The sequence below is a fragment of the Daphnia magna genome, linkage group LG2 (genome assembly GCF_020631705.1).
Source record: "Daphnia magna isolate NIES linkage group LG2, ASM2063170v1.1, whole genome shotgun sequence".
NCBI classification, from domain to species: Eukaryota; Metazoa; Arthropoda; class Branchiopoda; order Diplostraca; family Daphniidae; genus Daphnia; species Daphnia magna.
The window spans coordinates 5,460,015-5,477,763 of record NC_059183.1 but is presented as its reverse complement, the minus strand read 5'-3'; the positions used below and the strand labels follow the sequence as shown (position 1 = coordinate 5,477,763).

The following is a 17,749-nucleotide window of genomic DNA, read 5'->3' as shown; positions in this document are numbered from 1 at the left end:
AATATCTACGTAAATCACACTAGATTTCGATTGGTAATAGTTGCGTCGCCAATCGTTAACCTTAATACCTTAATAAGCAACTCTAACCACTTGTTTGTCTCCTTTCAATCTTGCCAAAAAAATTGTATAAGGAAACGGATTCTAGTTGAACGCGTGTTTTACAATTTCGGACGATGTTCAACTCTCAAAGTTTGTAGGTCACTCCACCCCAAAACACAAAAAAAAAAAATGAAATACACAAGGAAGGACAGAGAGAGAGAGAGAGAAAATGAAGAGAAACGATGGATTGCTGGTTTGAACGAAAACGAGGACGCGGCCAAGTTGGACTCATCTGGACGAGAAAGTGCGTGAGCTTTAAGCAGATGGGGTATATACTCTCACTCCATCCATTTGATGGACCAAAGAAAACAAATGAAGTGGAAAATGCGGTGGAAAAACAACAAAATAAAACATGCGGGAGCGCGTTGGTATGAGACCTACTTTTTACATGTATGCATTCGATTCGCTTTTGCCCGATGGCGAGAACTGAAGAACAAAAATGAGAATATAAGAAGTATGGGTGTCAGCGGTTTTGAGCGTTGATGGTTATCTTTTGATTATCGGCCAGATATTCTTATTGTTTCTTTTTTGTTGTTGTCGTTGTTGTATATCGGTGCTACGAAAGAACACTCTTTCTCCGCTTCAGGGTTTAGAAATCTTTTTGGCCGCAAGCCGGGACTATGGAACGTTGATCCGTTATTCCATCTTCATCCATTAAACGTCAAATAGACTCAAGTTTGGGATTGTTTCGTTCCCAACAAACTGCTGTGTGTTACTCCATTTCAATAGGACTCACATGACCGATTATTATTTCCATTTCTCTTTGTGGAACATGGCAACGAAAGGAACGAACAAGAAAACAAAAGGTGGAACAGTTATTTGTCTTCCACGTTTGGTAGCAGTTCTCCAATGACCAACTACAAATGAAAGTTATAGAAAGCCAAAGCTGCGTGTACTATTTTTTGCGTCCCAATCTTAAATCATGATATGAACGATATTATAACCGTTTTTATTTAATGCAGGTAAACAGGTAAAGATTTCAGATTCCAGCAACCCTCACGCTTGTTTCGTGTGTGTTTAGGGAAGTCTATATATATATTGCCGGTGTAAATTTTTTTTTATTTTAATCGATATACGAGCTGTCGTTAAGTTCAATCACGATATGACTGTACTTGCTGGAAAATAACAATATGGTCAGAAAAAACGGTGGGCCATGAGCGGACACAATAGTCCGGGATTGCACGCACCTTCGAGGAATGGTCAAGAGCTATCGATGAGCAAATCTTCAGATTTTGGTCCCATGCCCAATTTTTTTTTTTTACCATACAAAACCGTGAGCCCACAGCAGACATTCTTGACGTGCAAAACGAGAGAACGATGTTGCCAAACAATGTCGAAATGGAATAGACCCGTTGGCGAAGCCTCGTGTGTTCCATTTCTCGCGTATACACAAAAATTCAGGAAATAATACGACTTGTTTGCCTTCATTTTCTCCAGTTGAATCGGTGCCAACGTTGTATATTCTTTTAACCATTTACTTCGTCTGCGAACCTACATGATATCCTGCGTGATTACAGTGAGCAAGAGCCGGAAGACGCCCAAGGCGGAGATAGTGAACCAGCCGTTCGATGCTCTCATTGTCTCTCCCGGAGCAAAGAAAGCTTTCTAATTGAAGCAAGCAACATCCTTGTTCATTGAATGGCCGCAGAGGTTAGCAACAGCGTCTGCATATCAGTAAAAAGTGAAAGGGTGCACGAATTTACCATGACGGACGAGGAGGATTTTTTTCTCCGCAGGGTTTCATCACTTTCCAGGGCCGTTTCCTGGCTGCAAGGGGTGAAAGTATTATGTCTATGTACAGTTTTACTCCATTTTATAATGCGCTCGATTAGATGAGCGTTAACACTTGCTCACAACAAAAAAAAAAAAAAGGATAACTGAGAGCTAAATGTATGCTGCGGACTTGGCTTAAACAAAGGAGGACGATTGCAAATATATGCGGAATTGATTTACAAAGGAGGACGCGCGATGCAAGTAAAAAGGGACTTTTGCGGATGCCTATTTTTGGAAGCAATGGGCATCCGCAAGAAAAATCGCAAATATAATTTTATTTTTAAAAAAATTAACATGTCGGGTTTCCGACAAAGAAAGTAGTCCTCGTCTTTCTTCCACCAATGCGCTCACCACTCGGCGAATGTTGATGTTCTCCAATTCGTGAACAAAGAGTGAAAGAAATCGATTTGGTAATCACGAATTTCGTCGAACTTTCAGGCCAGTGATCTTTTCCGAGATCGTTCGGTTTGATAGATGTAAAGAGTACTTCGCAAAATTTATGAATGAATCATATCATGGTTACGTAATTTCTCAAACGAAAGTGATTGTAAGTGGATTATTTTATGATTTTGTCATGAGTGTGCGTATATGACAACAACTGGCTCTTTTCGGCATTCACAATCATGTTGAGGAAAACGTGACTTCGTACTTGACAAACAACTTATGAAACAAACTTAAAAACCGACTTCAAGTTAGGAAAAAAATAAATAAAAAATGAAAGACGAAAATAACAAGGTCGACCACAATATAGAAGAATACTTATAGTCGCCATACTGGTTTTTTAATACTTGATTTCAACGCTTGAAAAGACTCGCCCATCTTTTGTTTATATATTCTGATGGTTCTTCCATCTTAAGATTATCCTCGTTCACAAAGAAAGTGAAAGCTTACGGCTCAGGGTTAAGGCTTTGCTGCTTCACTGGAGATTTCTTATCTATTAAAAAAAAATTATATTTATCTCGTAAATGCGTTTATTTAGCTTATATTCCATGTGTTTGTTCTTTCTTGTTGGGGGTTTCCCTCGTGTTGTTAAATTGGCCAACCGCATCTATTCACGCAAGTCCGTTCAATTCATAAAATGCCATTACAACACACATGTACTCTTTTCTGCTTGATGCAACTGTAGCGTACATTATTCGTGTATAACTACCTGACCTTTCCTGTTCCCTTTTTATGGTCTTCGGGCGGTATATACGTGTACGTTTGTATGATAATGGAATGGCTTTCACGGCAAGCGTGATAACCATCCGTCAGATGAGATGGACACATCAAACATTTTTTCCGAGTGCTTACGCTTGTAAATATCGTTTCTTTCTCCACACAGCTGGCACGTTCGTTCATTTCCCTATCGTGAGTGTTCATAAAAGAATTCAAGAAAAAGGAAAAAAGCTGGTGGGCTCGGGATCAGATTACATTCACAGAGAGCTATCAAGTTAAAGCGAAAGTATTCCACCGTGTTATTTTTCTATTAGTGATACGACACCATAAAAATGCTGGCACGAATAATAAACGAATCATTTTTCTACAAAATTTTCATGTGTATTTTTAAAAAGAGAAAAAAGGTACATGAGGTGTATAGTTAAATGCATCCAAATAACGTTCATTCTATTTGTCCTTCTTGCTTCCGTTCCGTTTCATCGTGCAAGCGTGGAAAGTGAAAGCTGAAAAGCAAAGATAACTATAGGGATATAGACGCACAATTACCGAAGGACGTCAAGCTCTTTCACTTGAAAAGCTTTTCATCGCGTCGCAAAACAGGCCATTTTTTAATTCTTTCTTCCGTCTAGCGAAGCGTGCAGACTTTTTGCAAGTAAGGTATTTTCCCATTGAAATTCGCTAGCTTTCTCCCCATAAATATTTATGTGTATTCCTTTTTTTTTCTTCTTTTTTTTTTTTGACCTGCGTGCTTTGCAGGTTGCCAGAGGGACAGCACGGTTAGCTTGGTGTTAGTGGTGGTCGCTCGAAAGAATTTTAATGTTAAATTCTGCTAACTTTCTCCATAATTAAAATGGGTTTTTTAAAAATCCAGTTAGCGCTATATAGAAAGAAAAGTGACCTTTCTCATTCCCACACCGTACTATGTTTACATCTTACAACTTGATATTTTATTCAGAAAGGGCTTTCATCGCTCACGGGCATGTGTCCAACACGTTGGCGGTACAACTTTAACGGGTGCGTTCCCAAACGAAAATGTCACAGTTTAATCTGCACGAGTGCTCATCAAGCTGTCGTCTGTATATCGTGCAAAGAAAACATTGTTGCATTATTTTTCAGACCGAAACAGAATAATCGCTTCACGCAAAACAGACGAATATGGAACTTTATATACAGACGACCAAAATAGTCATCTGGAGTAGAACAACAAGAAATACTTGAAAACGAACGCTTTCCAGGCTCACGTATATGATCGATGGTGTGCGTAACAACCTGCTGTTTTATGACATAGTATTTTGCCTAGTTGCTTTTTAAGAAGCCATGTATGCTAAATGAGACGTTATGGAACAACAACCGTAACAAAAAAACATACATATTAGCTATACATGAATCTGCAAAAAGAAGGTGTACTTTCGTTAGTCAACAACGGGAGCAGCAATAAAAGAAATTCTGGGCTGTTCAGTCAAGCGTGATGTAGTCAAGCGAGAGTCACTTGTCTTCTATAAAGGACGTTCTAACACTTTCACTTCTTTCGACCCAAAAACTACGATTACGGTGAGCACGCTCGGTAGACTCACGATGGTCACACTTGCCGATTAGTCTGATGACGAAGCTTTAAGAGAATCACGCATGATGTCATTGAAGTCGCGGACGTTTCGCTTGTTAACACCTATCATGTTGGATGTTCGTAATAAATAGGCTAGAATCTAAAAATGTTATTTGACAAAAACCGAAATGTTAAAAAAGAACAAATTAAAGAAGAAAATGTATTACAAACATCAAGGCTCACGTACACAGCGCGGAAAGGCCCAATGAAAAACGCGAAGGAATTAAGACCGATGGTATTTAACGAGCCAGGATTTTTAAAAAGAGGTTGACTCGAATATAAAGAAAGTTAGAATTCCAGATCAGTTGTCACGAATGTAACATTCCCGCGTCCCAAGGTGATGACAAGTTTATTTCTCAAGCAAGGGTTAACGTGACTGGTGTTTTATATCAAACCTTTTGTTGTTTATTTGAGAAACATAAAGGTAAGTTGATCAGACTTGGCTGAGTATTACGACTTTTAGTTCAGCTAGGCTGTTATAAGTGGGCATATTTAGGCTACATTTGAATTGAAAATTGCTTAATAGAATTGCAACACAAACAAAATAAACCAACCTGTAATTAACAAATAAGGCTGTCAACATTGCGGTTACGGTTTGCCAGGACGTGAAGGTGGTTTGAAGAGCTTCTTTGTTTCATTCTTTCGTTTGATGGTAGTGTTGGGAGGCATAGTGAAGGCCAACTATTTTAAAACTATGGAAATTGTAGATCGCCGAAAGACTTCATTTTCAAGGTCTTCCAGTAAAATCCCCTAAAGTAAGCCTACCTTTCTTTTCCTAGGTGACTTTCTCTCGATACAGGTGCACTTTGGGTTTGTTTGCAAACAGACAGTTTTTTTTAAGGGCTATATCGTTTGTAGGGATTCGGCGAAAAGTCATTAAGTTTGTTATGATATTAATTTAGCTAAACCACAATCTGTTGTGGTGTTGTAGTCAATTGCTTTCCAATTGAACATTTTACCGCTAAAATAATGAAATGAATCATCATCTTTCTCAGAATCTAGAGCATTTTATGTGAAATGAAATTCACTGTTTACAATGTTTGGTTAGCTTTTCAGACGAGGAATAATCACAATATCAACACCAATACTCTTTGCCATAATAAGCGACTTTAGGACCATATACAGTCAAGCTCTAACTTCATTTTCAAACTAAATAAGGAGAAATAAACACCCCACAGTATTTCTGGAAAAGTATTAGAAAGGAAAAAACAAGTTTTTTTCTTCTCGTTTTTTTTTCATACAAATAATTTCAAGTGAAAGCTTGTACACCAGTAGAGCTTGCGGCTATTTTATACCTGTAAACTTAAGGTACCTGAATTTTGCACGCCCCATCTGCTATGCATTCTTTCACATGAAATAAAAGAAGGGGAAAACCCTGTATACTAAGACCGAAAGTAGGTACTTTTAAAGGGATAACTTTTGCTGGAGACTGTATAGCGTTGAATCTATCGACAAATAAGAACATGTTTGATTTAACGCCATTAGTCCACGGTGATTTAAAAAATAAATTTGTTTTATTTACAAGTAAAATATCCGGCTCTTTTCAGTGGGGTCGAACGTTTTGTTATTCTGTTAGCACATCAAGGCCACTGTACTACTTTCGGACAAGTTTTCTTACTAAACAAAACGGAGAAATACAGTTTCAATTGTGCCCTATTCATCCGCGTTGTCTACGAATAAGAGCGTCATTTAACCAGAAAATTGATAATTTGGCTCTAGCGACGTGCTGGTCGATGACCGAAGCAATTGACGCTTTGTACAAGTTGGCCTTCAGCGTTTATTGCACACATGTTTCAACCCAAATATAATAAGTTATTATATGTAGTGTACCAATCACGCTTCTTAGAAATAACAAGCGAACATTAGGGGAAAAAATGAAACTTCGAGAGTCCAGACGCTGCGACATCAGGATTGATTGTTTTACATGCCTACTGGAACAGCGGACAGGTAATCAGCCCCAAATGGTACCTTTCACTTTAACCTGGTTTCCACTTTATTACTTTAACCTCTCTGGTGGAAGGTACATTTCTTTTATCTCACTGAAAAATCCCCCTTCTTCAACTGTGTATTTTTCATGACCTATTTTGAACCATGACCTGTTTGCCCTTCATCCGTTTTTTGTAAGCTCAAAACAATCGTCTATTACCTTGCCAGTTGACAAATCTTATATTCTTTGTCACATACCCTGACCTTACTTGACAAACCCACGCTTCAACTAGTAGACACGTTGACGAGGTTTATGTTACTAAAGGTATATAGTTTAACTGTCTAGAATTTCCCTCACTAGTTTCAGTCCCTTCAAGTTAATTTCAAAAGTTATAATCTATTCATAATCACTGCTGCATCACGAGAGCCAGCAGGAAGCTATTGTCTCTTATATAGTATATAGTCGTCTTTATTGTATATCGTTGTTTTCCTACTGTAGTTCCACCAGCATGTTTTGAATATTGAACTGGCTTGTAAACAGAGTGTGGCTTTTCGATGGAAAATAAGATATCGAGTGCTAAAACGTGAAGATTGCATCAAGATATAGCTTTCTAATATATTCATGAATACGTTTCTAGTGTAGGTCACATCAGTTTTGAATGTAATCGAAATTTCATGCGTAATCCGACAAACTTATTTATGCCTTTGGCGGCTAAAGATATATACCTTAGGCGAACTATATACGTTAACTTATACCGTATTTGAAATCTAATGCCACCGTCGTATACTATACAACGCTTTAAATAAAACTTATTAGTGATGGGAAAAACGTGTAATGTCACAATAGCGTTTACCGATTCATGAAAAGGCAGTTGGAATTTAGAGGATCAATAATTAGAGCGTATCAATAGCCGCAAAGTTAAGAATTTAATTTTAACGGCATACCGCAAACACCGCAGACACCGCAATGAGGTAGGCAGTCAAAAGCGTGTAATCTCACATTCCTATATACGTTTATACCCATATGTCTGCAAGGATGTTCTGTATTTCTTCTATATGTATATATCCAGGAAGAACAAAAAGATGTCTGGATTCGGCTGTTATTTGATTAATTATACACTACGGTCGAGCGCAATTCCTCGAAAATGTAATTTTATATTCATATAGAAAGAGTTGAAATATTCCTGGGGGAATAGGTTAGTGCAGAGGCCAGCTTTCTATAACGTTTATTGTTTAGAAGCTGGATTTTCTCGACTTTTTGTTACAGAAAACACAATTATTTTGTTGCTTGGACTATGACAAGTTAAAAACTACGCCAGCGACAGATTGCTAAAAATGTCGACGTTTGCGAAAGAAATCTGGTTTGATAAGCGGAAAAAAACGCGTAGAATTCAGACAACAATGGCCCGTGTGCGAACAAAACAAAAAGTTGGAGAACAGCCCTAAAGGTGTGTGTCCTTTAAGTACGAAAGTTCTCACTCACGAGCGCAAAAAAAAACGAGCCAGACGATCCGAGTTTTTTTCCCGGTAAACGGCCAACCTTAACGCAACTTGAAGTGCATGTAACATATCAGCAACATTTGGTGATGTAAGGAATGTTTTCATTCTTTCTTTTTTGCTCGCTATATTAAGTCCAGTACATTATAGACGCCTCCAATGTTGGGCCTTTCTCTGTTTTTATACTTCAAACGTCATTAGCTTCTCTAACGCTTCCTCGGGCGTGACGGAAGATAAAAAGCGCATCACGCCAAACGAAACAAGAGCGTATAGAAAAGAAATATAACAACACAAATCGATAATAGGTCAAGAATGTAACGCCCTAACCCAGTAAAAAAAAAAATGAATTTTTCGGATAATCGTTTCAATCGTTGCGACATCATTTATAAATATTGTTATGGAAGCGGGTCGGGAAGGCACGCGTCTAACGGGAAAAAAAGGGGGACGTGCTGGACTAGACCAAAATGAAAAAGAAAGATGGCGATAGAAAGTGCCGTTTTCTCAACTATTGACGTAGCATACGGTTATATACATTTCTAGCAAAAATGTGTGTGAATACTGTATATAGTATGGAAAAAGTTCCGGGGAAAACATGGCGCGGCTATAAGGATTGCGTGCTGGGCGACTTCATCCGCGGATGACTTGTTCCACTTTCCCTACACCCCCCTCCTTTTTTTTTTATGTATAGCATTCCCATTGATGAAAAACAAAATTTTCTGTAATTTCCAACATAATGAACTTCGTTTTCGTCTAAATCGGCTTTAAAAGTGTCGCTTTGTTGTTATTGATGTGTCATGCTACTTTGCATACACATCCCACCTTCCTTCTCGTTCTTTTTTTTTTCATTTTCCGTTTTGTTCTTTTGTGTTTCTTTGTTCTCGATTACGACAGTGATGACAGCTCAGCGTCGATCGTCAACAATCTTCCGAGCAGAACGCCATAGCGGTATATTTGCTTACAATGTTTGTTTTCATTCAACGAACGTGTTGAAGAAGTTGCCATAATTCACTGAATTGAGGACACGACAAAATCCTTATGATAAAAATTAAACTTAAATGCTTGCTGGGTTTTTTTAGGAGGTCACACTGACTATATACATCAATTTTACACGATTTTAATTCTGATGTGACGACCGTGAGGTGGCCGAAGCGCGGCTTTCTTTTTCCCATGGATTAATTTTATCCCGGCGATGAAGGTCAAATTAAATGTACAGGAAAGGGAAAAAATATCAACCAATAAATTATGTTTTTCTTTTTCCCGTCGGTACTGATTACATTTTTCAACGTGTATAGAATATAGCAAGTTGAAAAACATGCACAATGGATGGGGCCAGACTAAAGTAATATCCGGAGGTGTAACATATTTCCATAATGATATCAGGGCTGATGTGAAAGCGAATCCCAGGGTGAAAAAAAGTGAATGACAATGTCCCTGAAGCTGTTTCATAAATGAAAATGAAATTTGGGATCAAGAGCGGGCATCTTTTCATTGGTGGAAATTATGTGAATCGAGCCGCAATCTGTCTGGAACACACAGCACAAAAAAGTGGTGAGATATCTACGGTATTTAATAGATGCACTGGTGAAAGTCGGTGGTTTTTCCAGGGAAATACCCGCCAGAAGAACAAAGGAAGAATTTAATTTCTACATTTGGTTTCTTTTATCGTGAATTATAGTGCTCGACGTGCTGTCTCAAGTAACGCTCTATTTTCTTGTATGATCAAATCAGCCCTTAAGGTAATATTAACTTTCCTTTTCATCTAAATACTGTTAGGCTACCTGTGTAATGCGTCAGCGTTGCCTCTGATACGCAGTCACATAATAAAACAAAAACAGTGCTGTCGGACACACCCACTTGGGGTCACTCAACCGGAAATATGTCATCAAAAATGGAGTGGTAGTAGAGAAACTACACATGGTCAAGCCGGCTAGCGTTAGCCTCATTTCTCACGATCCTTTTTGGCACACTTTATTGTACTAACGCATTGTAAATTCACGCAGCCACACACGCGTACGGGGCGTTTACATTCGAAAATAGCTCTGACTAACGTGCGCGCTAGATTGCCTTAAATTGAAACGCTTTTTTGCGTCACTGTTGATTTTTGTTTAAAGTGAGGTCGGCAGTATTACAGTAGCCCGTAAAATGCATTTTCGATAAGGATCAGTAGTGAATACGCAATGACAGCTTAAAACAAGGAAGATTGAGGTAAAGAGGACACAGGGTCGATTTCTCAGTTAGAAGCTTGATGAAACTAAAATAAAGCTGTTTTAAAAACAAACCCTGTTTTTTTTATGTTTTGGGAAGCAGCAACGTCAGCTGATATTTTATAGGCTCATAAAGTATACCAATATACAGCCATCGAGGGAAATACTATTGAAAGGCATAACATGTTTCAAAGCTCTCACGTCATCTGAATTCAAGTGAAAATGTCTTTCTTCAGCGGACGTTTTATGGGTCTATATGTATATTCCTATTGCGGACAGCTTTCCCAACAGCTTTGCCAATTTTTTTGCATCAAACATGGTATAGCAAAGGTAACTGAACCCTAAAGTCTCTGTTTACTAAGAAAAACAAAAACAGCAGTTTTGGGGATGGGTTTTATAGAAAGAAAGTTTCTCCTAGTTAATTGGCAAGTGGAAAATGGAAAATACAGTTTATCAGCTGTTCTGTATAGCGCTAAAGTTAATGTGATTTTCTTATATATATACTTTCTCGACAATGGAATAGTCTTGTAAGGGAGAGTACATGACATCTTCTACGAAAGAGAAAACAAGATAATCAATCAATTTGGCAGGATCAATAAATTATATTTAACGTTCGCAACGATAACGACAATAACGAAAACTTGAACAATAGGGTTTTTGACAAAATGGGTTTGCTTCTAAAAAAAAGCACTATAACTTTGATGTCTTTCTCTTAAATAGAATACTCATTAAAACTGACTTATTAAACACGTACTGGAAACCATTCGGATACAGATCGCAGAGTATTTTTGTGTTTGCCTTTGGATGGGTTCATAAAGTGTGGAACGCAGGGCCACACATGTCCGTCGTTCAATTCCAATAGCTGCTGGGCAGTGTTGGAGATAGGAAACCTAAATCAACAGCAGATGCTGTGCTACCCGATTTGACATCGGGAACATCCTTAACTGTCGATTCTTTTGATTGCAATCTGTAATTTTGCGAAGAATATCCTGATCCTCCTCCACTGTAGCTCACTGTATCGTAAGAAGGTTTCTCGTATTTAGGTGGAGAATATGAAGGTCCTGGCGATCCTGGCGGTCCTGGATATCCATCGACACCTGGCTTACCACGAGGTCCAGTTTGTCCCTCTGGACCTGGAACTCCTGGATAACCCGGTGGGCCTGGTTTTCCTTGAGTACCCATTGGCCCAGATGGTCCGATAGGTCCTATTGGGCCTTGACGTCCTGGCGTTCCATTGAAACCTGGTGGACCAGATTTACCTTGCGGGCCGACTGGGCCAGGTTCTCCTGGATAACCTGGAGTGCCAGTTGGGCCTGGTGGGCCTTCTTTTCCTGGTTTCCCAGGAAAGCCTGGCGCTCCTGATCACCAAATGCAAAACATTAGTGAGGGATCAATAATTGGATTCTTTATTATTTACCGGTGTATCCCGGAGGTCCAACAGGACCTACTGGTCCTACAGGCCCGGGGAACCCATCTTTTCCTGGAGCTCCATTGTATCCAGGATCTCCTTTAGGCCCTCTCGGTCCAGGAACTTTGCTCGGTGCTCCGGGGTATCCATCTTTTCCAGGAGCACCTGGTAGTCCATTGTATCCTGCATCTCCTTTAGGTCCCGCTTTTCCAGGGTATCCTGGAAGTCCATCTTTGCCAGGATAACCAGCTGGCCCGACGGGACCTATTGGCCCTAACGATCCTTTTGGACCCGGCCCACCAGGCAATCCTGGAAAGCCATCTTTACCGGGATATCCTGTAGGACCCACAGGGCCCGGACGTCCTTCTTTACCAGGTCGACCTTTTTTGAAATTAAAAGTACATGTGTTAAACGTAATCATATTTCTATCGATTATTTGTAAAGATAATCGACGTATAGCGGCAAAAACGGACCTGGGTATCCAAGATCTCCTTTGGCTCCAACCGGTCCTGGCCCTCCGGGTAAGCCATCCTTTCCGTTATAACCAGGAGGTCCAATCAATCCAGGTGGTCCAGCTTTGCCCGGATAACCTGCGGAGTTTAAAAGATCAGCATTTTTTTAGTTAAAAGACTTTACTGTTCCAAAAAAGGGAGGTTTAATACCTCTTTCTCCAGGGATGCCTTGTTTTCCAGGAATTCCATCGTAACCTGGTAGTCCTCTTTCGCCCGCTGGTCCCCTCGGGCCGGGAGATCCGTTTTTACCTGGATAACCCGGTGCACCAATAGCACCAGGATAGCCTGGAGCACCTGTGTCTCCTTTATAGCCCGCTGGACCGGGTGGACCTGGAGGGCCGGGTGGCCCGGCAATGTACTTCGGTTTCTCGTAGCCCCCACCTCCGTAGCCTCCTCCTCCTCCTCGGTATCCACCTCCGCCATGGCCACCTCCTCCATATCTTCCTTCTTCAGCGTATTCTCCATCTTTTGTAAATGCACTTATCTCATCAAAGAACTTAAACATGTCATCTTTTAATTTGCATACCTCGTCCAACTTCTATACCGAAAGAAGGTCCTGGTGGCCCTGGAGGGCCAGGTGGTCCAGGTGGACCTTTCAGCCATGGTAGATAATCAAAAAAGCGTTCCCATTGTTCTTGTATTTTCTTAATGTTGGCTCTCTCTGCAACCGGATAAGCATCCGGATCTGAACCGTAAGGATTCAAGGATGCCCATTCTTCTCTTGATATTGGAATTTTATCAACAGGCTTTCGTCGAGGAGTGGCCGTTGCAAGTGAAAGAAACGTCATCCCCAAAAGCGTTGCCTTAATCTATTAAGAACATTACAGTCAATGGTTACACATGCGAAACACGTAAATTGTTAGTCACGGTATAAGGTGCTATAAGCTAAACTAACCAGCACGTTAATGGCAGACATTTTGACACAGTTCGGCTGGCTTGGTGGTCAATGCTTGAATAGCACAGCACTTGGTTACGTCCTGCCTTTTGAAAAAAAAAAAAAAAACGTGTAAAAGGAATAAAGCTTGTGCTATTACAGCGCAATTTAGTACGATCGGTGAGTGGAACACATAACGTTTTGTATGCCTTGCGGTGCGTAGGAGCTATACATATACGTACTGTACGTGCGTATGAGGCTGAATTTTACGTATAGTGTCCGCGGAGCATAACTCCGACCTGTTTCTTATTTTGCCAGTGTAAATCCCAAAACCTCGATGTTAAATAGAACAGATTGATGAGCTTGTAGTACGAGGTCGATAAGAAACGTTTAGTTTAAGGTTTAAAAAATTGTGATTACAAAAATCCCATTGATCGTTGGTTCAGAATATTTCCTAGGCACACGCGTGAACGTTAAGAATTGCACAACAGGTCATTTCCTTGAATCTGGCATTTAACACGAAGAGGATGCATTCAATACCAAACAAATAATTATTTTTGAATTTGCTAACTGAATGAAAGAACATTTCCCTAAACACTTTGTCACAAATGGATTAATTAAAAGTTTGAAAATTCTATACGATGTGGATGATCTACATCAGGTATACGAAAATGATGAAGCAGATATCCATAAGTGATGCGAAGGTTAACGTGTTTCAAAAACGAAAATCTCTTCTGTACTTGAGAGGTATTCTGATGAAAAACTGATCTCTAGTACGTACCTCACTGGGAAAAGAATCTGATGGTTGTACCGCGAACTGCTTCAGTTGGGCACTGACTAAGGCTGAGAGACCATCGGTCGTTTAAGTAGGTGACGCCATCCCGATGAAGAGACGAACAAATTCCCGCGATGCTCACGTAGCTTTTGGTCCACCTCGTATAATAAACACCGATTGTTCCAAAAGAATAGGAGCGATCTGCTGGACGTTAGAGGACCTCACCTGGAGCAATAGGCTTTAAACAGCGTCTATCTAGCGGAATAGAGAGCAGGTGACTATCAGGAAGACATCGTTCACCGGCTTTTTATTCTTAGCCTAATCGACAATAAAATTCTCTCATGGACTGCGACCACTTCCTCAAATACCGTAGACCTTGACAAAAGTAGTCTAGTGTGCGTGTTAGTAAATGATTTTCTGATTTATCGTTTGTTTCATTTTGTTTGGTTTTTTGAAACGTCTAACAGATTTTGTTGAACATCTGATGATGTTAGAAATGACGGTTAGTATATGCTGTACCTTTCGTACGGAATAAGCGAAAAATAAATGTATGTTAAATACTGTTAAATTTGAGTATACAAAAGGGTTAGAAAATCAAAGGAACTCAACGAAGCATTTAAATGCTTACCCATTGACTTCTATACATAGTATATCAACTGATATTATGCCAACATGCCGCTGGTCAAGAACATTTCGCGTGACCGCGTACGTGCTAAAATCTTATGTAAATTTCATCAGCTCATGGCGTTTGTTTCCTCACATTAACTTGATTCTCAAGTTGTCCTGCAGAGTTTTTATTACCGAAAAAGATTGTTAAAGATTGTACACAATGATAAGTGACTTACAGCGATTAAATGTGGATTTCCCCAAATTATAAGAGGTGTGCAGAGACTGCTGAGATGCGACAAATACATTACCGTACGTTGTGGAACAGGCTACACAACAGGAATCCTCTTATGAATAGCCAGTCTGCCGTATAGAGTTTGTAGGTATGTAACCCAGTGTTCTACCGTTATACCCGCCGGTGAGAATACAATACCCTGCTCCAGAAATAGAATTTTATATCTACAATGCTCAACAAGAATTAGAAAAAATGGGGGAAAACAAGATTAATAATTTGCGGAACACGGAATCATGGGGTGAAAATCAGAGAGATAATTTCAAGTCATATCAAAGAAAGGAAATTGAGGTGGAAATAGCTGTGCGGTTTGTATGCACCAGTTAAATCCGGTGTTCCATTTTGAACGGCGCGAATTTCGAACATCCATTTATGCTTATCATTTTGCTGTCCTCATATGGGAGCAGGCGGATAAAAGTGGTTTAACACGCAGTAAATATAGGTTACGCCATGATGGTTACGCCTATTAGTCCATCGGGTGTACAACTGTACATCTCTCTCTCCTTTTTTTTTTTACAACGTTGCATGCAATGATTCTTTTAAAACGTAATTGAGAGAAATCTAGGTGAGTCAGCAATCTAAATGTGACGACAGAGAAATCTTGTCCTTCCTAATTCATGCGACTATTTTCAGTTTGTCAATCTAGATGAAAATCATAATAACTTGTTTCTTCTGCCATATAAGAGAAGAACCCGATGAAACTGCACCAGCTCCGGTTCGTAATTGCAGCACATTTTATATAGAATAAATTCCTATTAACTTAAAAAAAAATAATAATAATAACACGCGATCCGCTATGCTATTTCGTCTTCTGGTTATACCTAATGCAACTGGTCACGAATTCATAACAGTTACGTGCCTGGCCAACCGGTATCAGCAATAGAAGGTACGTGAAGCGTACGACCGTCAGCAAGTCCGCCATATGTTGTACACCATTCATGGCTTATTGACAACAAAAGAGATAGGGGAAATTTATATTGAAGCTACCTTTGGGATGACTTGGCCCTGTTGGACAGACAGCAACACCAGGTATATAGCAAAAATGGTTCCAGAAAAGCGAAAAATAAAACAACAACCAGATTTGAAGAGAAAGCTTAAAAGAGCAAGTTAAAAACTTTTAAAAAAAAAGCGTTAATGGAAATAACAGACCGAGAAAAAGGTAAAAGGAAAGGGTTACTCGCTTTAAATGAACTATACGGTACAGACGGATATAAAACTTCGACTCAAAAATGTAAATTGTATGAAAATTGGCGCACCAGCACTGTGCTTCGTTTTCTACGATTATTTAATAAAGTAAAAGCCAGGCGTTAAAAAGAACTGGCGTATCATGATTGAGGTTTAATTACGAATCGAAATCATGTATTTTTTACGAAATCTTAAAATTAAGAAAAAAAAATGACAAAGTGGGAAAGTTTAATTAAAAGCAGAAATAACTTAATTCTGAATTAACAGTAAAACTAATATTCCAGCCGAAATCAGCGTTTAATTTTGAGTTTAACGTGTGTGTTTTTATTGAATTCTAAGAGATGTCGATTTTTTGCAGATTTTGACGAAAATAGGAAGGCTATAGCCTTCCCACTTTTTCATTTTTGGCTAAATTTTAGATTTAGCTAAAAATACATGATTTCGATTCGTAATTAAACCACAATCACGATACGCCAGTTCTTTTTAACGTGAGGCTTATAGTTATTAATTTAAACGTAGAAAACGGAGCGGCATATAGTGCTGGCGCGCCATCAACTCATTGGTTCCATTTATTTCTTTTAAAATACTCAATAATATAGAAAACTATACACGTTTTAGATTCAAAATTCAACGAGGATCCCAAAAATAGGTTTTGTTTTCATGTCGGACGTTTAGTTTTTGAGTAATTACAATTAAAAAGGCATTTGCGCTAGAACAGCTATACGATTGCGTTTTATTGAAAAACGACATAGCTAATGGGAAAACTAATATTCTAGCTGAAATCAGCGTTCAATTTTGAGTATAGTGTGTGTGTTTTTATTGAATTCTAAGAGATGTCGATTTTTGCAGATTTTGACGAAAATAAGAAGGCTATTCCCATTTATATCCCTATTGCCCTTCCCACTTTTTCATTTTTGGCTAAATTTCAGATTTAGCAAAAAATACATGATTTCGATTCGTAATTAAACCAGAATCACGAAACGCAAGTTTTTTTTTACTTGAGGCTTATAGTTATTAAAATAAACGGCAAAAACGGAGAAAACGGAGCGGCAGTGCTGGCGCGCCATCAACGCATTGGTCCCATTTATTTCTTTTAAAATACTCTAAAATATAATTAAGTTTTTTTTCCCTTTTAATTATGATTTTTAAATAAAACGGAATCAAAGTGCTTTTAGCGCAACCACCTTGAATTTGAATAACTCATAAACATATCATGGTACTTCACATGCAAGAACAGTGCCTAAAGAATTGGTTCACCAGCATTCCTGTATACGTACGAATGATTGAGTAGTTAGGTACGCCCCGTGTCATATGTAGAACAATACATGGCTGCTTTCTATAGCCATCAATAACTAAAGTTATCGACGTCTTCTATATTATATTGCGATTGGAAAACAAAAACAAGTCTCTACATACTTGGGCTATTGATCTCCACTGAGATTATGGGCTCTGTCGGTTTATCGATTCAATTCTTGTTTTAATGGGCAAAAACCATTGGCTGTGCTGTGGGAAATCTGGCCTTCAGTTAACTGAGAATTCTCTACAAACAGATTTTTCTGAAATACATTTTTTTTCTTTTAGTTAACGCGTTCACGCTGAAGAATTCTCAAGTATTAAAGACTATATGTGGACCAGCATCAAGATTAGCGTCTTGTTTAGCGCACTATTCCCTTTTTATACGCCGGAGTGTCCAATTCTAAAGATGGTGGACAGAGGACACTATTGTACTAGTATAGCTTTCCTGTTATGTCGTTCACACATTCACACTAAAAATCAAGAGAGCGAAACAAATTGATCAAACTTTGTTGCTTTACTATAGGCCAGGGAAAAATTTCCC

General features: G+C 39.0%; 1 protein-coding gene across 4 annotated transcripts; it reads right to left on the bottom strand.

Annotated features, from left to right (window-relative positions):
- Window positions 1-10,842: 10,842 nt before the first annotated feature.
- On the bottom strand, window positions 10,843-14,084 carry LOC116915630 (collagen alpha-1(III) chain). Of its 4 annotated transcripts, none has more exons than XM_045170347.1 (7): window positions 13,836-14,084; window positions 13,076-13,161; window positions 12,707-12,989; window positions 12,331-12,645; window positions 12,142-12,258; window positions 11,678-12,049; window positions 10,843-11,618 (listed from the first exon to the last, which is right to left on the bottom strand). In XM_045170347.1, the coding sequence occupies exons 2-7, from the start codon at window positions 13,094-13,096 to the stop codon at window positions 11,110-11,112; spliced, it is 1,617 nt and encodes a 538-aa protein (XP_045026282.1). In that variant the 5' UTR covers window positions 13,097-13,161; window positions 13,836-14,084; the 3' UTR covers window positions 10,843-11,109. The 4 variants fall into 4 exon arrangements, with proteins under 4 accessions (XP_045026282.1, XP_032776648.2, XP_045026284.1 ...); XM_032920757.2 differs by having other exon boundaries at window positions 13,076-13,157; window positions 13,836-14,076; XM_045170349.1 differs by lacking the exon at window positions 13,836-14,084 and adding an exon at window positions 13,302-13,802.
- Window positions 14,085-17,749: the final 3,665 nt, after the last annotated feature.

Excerpts from the sequence above, each read along its gene's own strand:
- LOC116915630 (XM_045170347.1), bottom strand. The coding sequence starts at position 13,096 with ATGTCTGCCATTAACGTGCTG. Across the intron at positions 12,259-12,330 it reads AGGCATCCCTGGAGAAAGAG|GTTATCCGGGCAAAGCTGGA; the intron begins GTATTAAACCTC and ends TAAACTCCGCAG. Across the intron at positions 11,619-11,677 it reads TGGACCTCCGGGATACACCG|GAGCGCCAGGCTTTCCTGGG; the intron begins GTAAATAATAAA and ends TTTGGTGATCAG.